Source organism: Dipteris shenzhenensis, unplaced genomic scaffold, assembly GCF_047967505.1.
Source record: "Dipteris shenzhenensis isolate YYH24624 ecotype China unplaced genomic scaffold, Dip_SZ_1.0 scaf0019, whole genome shotgun sequence".
NCBI classification, from domain to species: Eukaryota; Viridiplantae; Streptophyta; class Polypodiopsida; order Gleicheniales; family Dipteridaceae; genus Dipteris; species Dipteris shenzhenensis.
The window spans coordinates 707-6,724 of NW_028239326.1; the positions used below are offsets into that span (position 1 = coordinate 707).

Genomic DNA, 6,018 nt, shown 5'->3' on the forward strand with positions numbered 1-6,018 from the left:
AGCCCTCGGCGATGAATGAAGCAGGTCGAGTTCCAAGATGAAAGCAGGTCAGGTTCGGTAGGAACCGCTAGCGCAAGCAAAAATGCGTTGGATGGGAGACCCAAGTACCCCCCGGGACCAACACTTAAACAGTCCGGAGGACCACCACCAAAAGGCCCGGCAGGAACCCCACCTAAGAGTATCCTTTGGAACTTCCGAAGGGGTCCAGAGGACCACCACCAAAATGCTCTCGTTCCCACTCGTTGATCCTCGTCGCTTTATTTCGTACCCCAGAACCTCGTTCCGGCGGGAACCTCTCTCGTAGCTATGAGCTAGCTCATTGACCCCGTAACGACTGATTCGAAAGATGAGAGCATGATCGTTAATGCCAACACGCCGGTTCTCACCCTGGCCGAATTCATCTTGAACCAAAGGTTTTCCGGCCATATGCACGCACCAGTGTATCGAGAGCTTTTCGGCGAAGAAAAAAAACTAAACTTTAGACCACATTCCCGCCAAACATGCCGGCAAGAGAGCCCTTCACGAACAAGATAAACATGGGGCGTAATGTGATTTACTCCCGGCATTAGTGCGTGACCGTTGGGGGAAAGGACATGTCACGTCTTGTCTCAAAGGTGGGCCAACCAACCACCCTAATACCAGCCATGGACTTGAAATCAAGCAATCTTCAAGGCTTGCTCCAAAACCGAACCCAGGCGAAGCAAAGGTTTAGCTGGCTGAATCTCGACTATTCGCGAGGCGAGCTGCCAGTGTTGATTGGAGTAGTGCCGAAGGATGTATCGTCCAACGGAGTGCGATTCCTTCCATAGATTTGCATGCGAAAACAAAACGAGCTTCAGTCTGAGCTTCTAAAGATGAAGGTACATGGACGGCCATCTGATCTCCGTCAAAATCTGCATCAAACCCACCACAAACCAATGGATGCAAACGAATAGCGCGTCCTCCTACCCGCTTCCCGAAATGCTCAAAAGTTATCGTATAATAATGATCGAAACTACGGAATTGAAAGATTTTCTACCACAGTCCGGGCACTCTAGTAAGACGTGAAACACCCGATCCCATTCCGACCTCGATATGTGAAAAGCGTTTTCCGCCATATGTACTGAGAATTTCCGGGAGACGTGGTTCGACAGCCCGGACCCCTGTTGGAAATTTGATCATCGTAGAATGATACTGAATTTCCTAAAATGTAAAAAAACTATATAGGGAAATGAACTATCACGAGCAGGATTATGACCATGAATACGACAGGCCCGGCCTCTCTGGCGCCAGCACGGGTAGTACCGGGTCAGAGTCAAGCCTACCCGAGTCCCTATTTTATAGGGAACTCACAGGGAAAGGAAAGATTCTCCCCAAAATGACCTTCCCTGCCATAGAGGTTTTGGAGAATCTTCATTCAGAAAACCCATTGGCCTACCTGCGACAGGATTTGGTAGATTATGCCGATCTTTCAGACCAATGCAAGCGGGGGGTTCCGACGGGAGCCAACGTTTATGAGTTCGGTCAAACAATGAATCCCGTCGCCCAGCTTGATTTTATCCACACGGAGCTCCGCCGAGGACAAGGGCAGGGGTCTTCCGACTGGGAAGACTAGTAAGGGCGGACCTCCGTATCCTTGGGGATACAGCCAAAGCCTTCTTCAGGGAGGAGGTGGAGCCGGAAGAACCAGAAGAAACGATTGTTGAGCCGAAATCCCGGGAAGCTAGCCCATCACCAAAAATTCCACTAGATGAGGAGAGCTTCGACAAACTTTCGTTTGAGGAGAAACAGGCACACGCCCGAACCCTTCAGTATTATGCATTTTTAATGTGGAGGCCCTGTCAAAGCCTTTTCCTGGCATTAATCGAAGGGGATTTCCCAATCGATCGCCCGATTGACGACTCGGAAGGGGAAGAGGCGGTCGAATTCTCCGACATGGAAGTGGAAGAGGCCCCGGAACGGGAGGGGGCGGGCGAATTCTCCTACTCCGACCTTGAACGGGAAGAGGCCCTGGAACGGGAGGAGGCAGGCGAATTATCCTCCTCCGACATGGAAGACAGCTGAGTAGTTATTTGTTAGAGGGGCCATTATCTGGATAGGTAGGCCCAAGCCTCCCTATGAGAACCTAGTGAGACTATTTTTTTACCCCAAATAGATAGAACCAAGAGATTGATTTTTGAAACCTCAAGAGGGGGGGCTTAAGGAACCCCCCCACCCCCCCCCCACAATATGGAGTAAAAAAGCCAAAATAATTCTGTAGGATACTGTTGAGATAGGATTGAAATCTGACGCATCTGCAAACTCATACTCGATTGGAGCAATGTAGCGAACAGAAAGGGAAATATAGAATCGGATCCAATTTATCATAATAGATTGGTGAATATGTTGGTTGATCGCATTCTCAGGGATGGTAATAAATCTCTAGCTTATCCTATTTTTTACCTGGCTATGAAGCGGATTAAGGAAAAGACGAATAGGAATCCACCGTCTGTTTTGCGACAAGCTATACGTAGAGTAACCCCCGATATAGTAACAGAATCTAAACGTGTAGGTGGATCGACGTATCGAGTTCCCGTTGAAATATTACCTTCAGAAGGAAAAGCTTCGGCTATCCGATGGTTATTGGTTGCGTGCCGAAAACGTTCAGGTCGAAGTATGGCTTCAAGACTGAGTGACGAATCAATGGATGCCGCTAGAAATCACGGCAGTGCTGTGCGTAAGAAGGAGGAGACTCATAAGATGGCTGAAGCTAATAAGGCTTTCGCCCATCTACGGTAGTCTCAGTTTTTCCTTTCAATCCACAATTTTCTATTCTATTTGTGGGTTGAAACCCTCAATGTAGTATCCTTGCATGACTCATATCGAGACATGGCAGGGACATCTAGATAGGTGGAGACTAAGTGAGTAGAGACATGGGAGAAATAGAAATATCTAACGAGATATGTTTTATAAATGTCGAGGTATCTCTAGATATATGTCTCCCTCTCCCTCTACTTTATTATAGAGGGACTACTCATCCATCGGTCAAATATGAATCTCTAAATGTAAAAGTTTGTTTTTTCAGTCAAGACACGGGAAATTTTGAACAAATTATTGACTTTTTTAGCGAAGTTTCAATATAAAGTACCGTAATAGTTACTCCATTTCTAAGTATCAACCTGCTTCGAACTACGAAAAGTATTGATCCCCTCTTCCTCCGCGATAATTTCTCGATTCTTCCAGAGTTTAGTAGAATTTCCGGCTTAGTAACAATAGCTATTGCCGATTTAGTATCTAAGGGGAGAGATACACCTCTGCTTCATCGAATTTCCCTAACATCCTTAGTCATTAGCATAGTACTCTCGTTGTGTCAATGGCAAACCAAAACTGTTTCAATTTTTTATGGAAGTATCCAGATCAACACTTTCAGCAATATATTCAGACTACTCCTCCTGATCTGTCCATTACTATCTGTTCCATTATCAGTTGATTACGTACGATGCGCAAAAATAGCCTTGACAGAGTTTTCGTTATTTATATCAACCGCGGGTCTAGGGGGAATGTTTTCATGCCGTGCAGATGATTCAATAACTATTTTTGTAGCTTTGGAGTGTCTGAGCTTATCTTCTTATCTATTATCCGGATACACGAAAAGGGATATAAGATCTAATGAGGCGACCATGAAGTTCCTTTTAATGGGCGGGGCCAATTCAGCCATTCTAGCTTATGGGTTTTCCCCACCATACGGATTATCTGGTGGAAAATTTCAACTCGATGAGATAGTTGACGGACTTGTGTCTACCCAGATGTATAATTCTATTGGAATATACATTTCCATCACGTGTATTGTGGTAGGAATGGGTTTCAAACCTTCCCTGGTTCCGTTTCATCAGTGGACTCCTGATGTATATGAAGGAGTGTGACTCGCCCGAAAGAGGATCGACTTTTCCCGAATCCCCTTACGAATATTAAGCAATTATTATACGATGGATATCCCACAGTCACGTGGGGGGGTAAGAACTCCCCGAACATCTTTATCATTAACTGACTCTTATCACAAGTTTCACGAATTTCCAACAATAAATCGTTTCGTATAAGCAAGATAAAACAGAGTGCGGAGAAAGATGCAATTCAACAGAGTTTCTAATTTATTGGTTTTATGCTTCTGTTGCTTCCTGCTCATTCCTCCAAAAGTTTAACCATTATGGGCAGGTGTCACGAATAAAAATGACTGATGTAAGGGAAGGGTAACAGCAAGGGTTTATTAGCCCCCCCTCCGAGATGTAGATTCCATTAGTTCCAATCCTTCAGGAATTATAGGTGCAACATACGATACAAGCATTTGTCAGCGAAGGAATCGCCCCAAGATAATGAAGCCGTGCCTGTCGGGGACGAAGAAAATCCTATTCCTGTTCTCCCGTTTCTGATATACTCTGCCTCACTCTATACGAAATTTCCCTCTATTCAGAATGAGAGAATAGAAAAAAATGGGGAGATTAAAAGATTGACGGAGACTCGGTTTGAAGATGAAGGATTCCCCGAGAAGTTGAGAATTAGTATTTAGACCCCAACACTGGGGGGTAGGTTCCGGAACACACACGAGGAAAGTTCTAGGGTATACGCCAATCAAGAATATCCTATGGACTAGGAGCCATGTGAAAGAAAAATTTCATGCATGGTTTTGGATGAGCGGTGAGGCCAATGACATCCTTTCCGACTCTGACTCTCCCACACCAGTCGTTGCTTTCTTTTCCGTTGCGTCGAAAGTAGCAGCTCCAGCCTCGTCCACTCGACTTTTCGGTATTACTTTTTCATATCCGTCTGATGAATGGCATATAGCTTCGGGAATACTAGCCATTTCTAGCATGATATTGGGAAATTTAATCGCCGTTACTCAAACAAGTATGAAACGTATGCTGGCATATTCCTCCACAAGCCAAATCGGCTATATCATGATTGGGATACTCGCTGCAGACCCCGATAATGGCTATGCAAGTATGACAACTTATACGTTCATTCACATATTCATGAATCTAGGAACTTCTTCCTGTATTACCTTATTCGGCTTACGGTCTAGAAAAAGCCACTACTGCTCAATATGGTGCCGAGCTCCACCTGCTCCTTCCACTTCCAGCAGGTATACTGGTTGGGGTTCGAGCCCTCTTCGGTGCTCAATATAGGTTCCCCGCACATAACGCTTGCTCGCGGTAAGGGACTGAGAAGGGGAGACAGGGACTGAGAAGGGGTTCGATTCCTCTTCTAGCAACAAACTGATGTTCTGGGTAGTACAGGTCTACTATAGCTCCAAAGGGCAAAGGATTGGCTCCTGCTGGGAGTAAGAAGAAAAGGAGCCACCAGCCAATAGCCCTTCCCAAAAGGCAGTACAGGCCTACTATAGCCCCAGAGGTTCGAGCCCTCAAAGGCGCAACAAACTGATGTTTTTGTGGGCTCGCTAAACCAGAGCTATCGGCCTAGTAAATTGGGTTATAGAACATTCCCGGGCAAGCAAGCAAAAAGATTGAGCTGAAATGCCAACCCACCTCGAATGACTTCTCCTTAGCCCCCGTAACTAGGTTCGTTGCCCCCGTAACTCTGTCTACTGTCCTCTGTACTAGGCGTATTGCCCCCGTAACTCTGTACTAGGCGTATTGCCCCCGTAACTAGGCCTACTGCCCCTGCAACTAGGTGTGCTGCCCTCTACACTCTGCTTATTCAACTTAGGTGTGCTGCCCTCTACATTCTGCTTATTGCCCGGGCTTACGAATAGAACTGTTCTCCCCGTTCCCTGCCTGGGCACTAAAGTTGAGAACTTTTATTTGCTGGAAATAGAAAGAAAAGGAGCCACCAGCCAATAGCCCTTTCCAAAGGGCAGTACAGGCCTACTCTAGTTCCAGAGGTTCGAGGACTCAAAGGTGCGTATCATTTATACGCTGAGGTTACTGCGCCACGTAAGGCCTAGGAAAGAAGAAATTTGATTGCCGGGTAGTACATACGGGTTATGGAACATTCTCTGCCTTCGGCGCGGGAAGGCAGGTCTAGTCGAATCAATTTGGTTTCTAG

At 46.1% G+C, this 6,018-nt stretch overlaps 1 protein-coding gene across 1 annotated transcript; it reads left to right on the forward strand.

The window, feature by feature from the left end:
* Positions 1 to 1,210: 1,210 nt before the first annotated feature.
* Positions 1,211 to 3,881, forward strand: LOC147879428 (uncharacterized). The gene is made up of 4 exons (XM_087372195.1): positions 1,211 to 1,593; positions 1,827 to 2,008; positions 2,306 to 2,756; positions 3,131 to 3,881. Exons 1-4 carry the CDS (start codon positions 1,211 to 1,213, stop codon positions 3,879 to 3,881), a joined length of 1,767 nt encoding a protein of 588 aa, XP_087228321.1.
* The last annotated feature ends 2,137 nt before the right edge of the window (positions 3,882 to 6,018 follow it).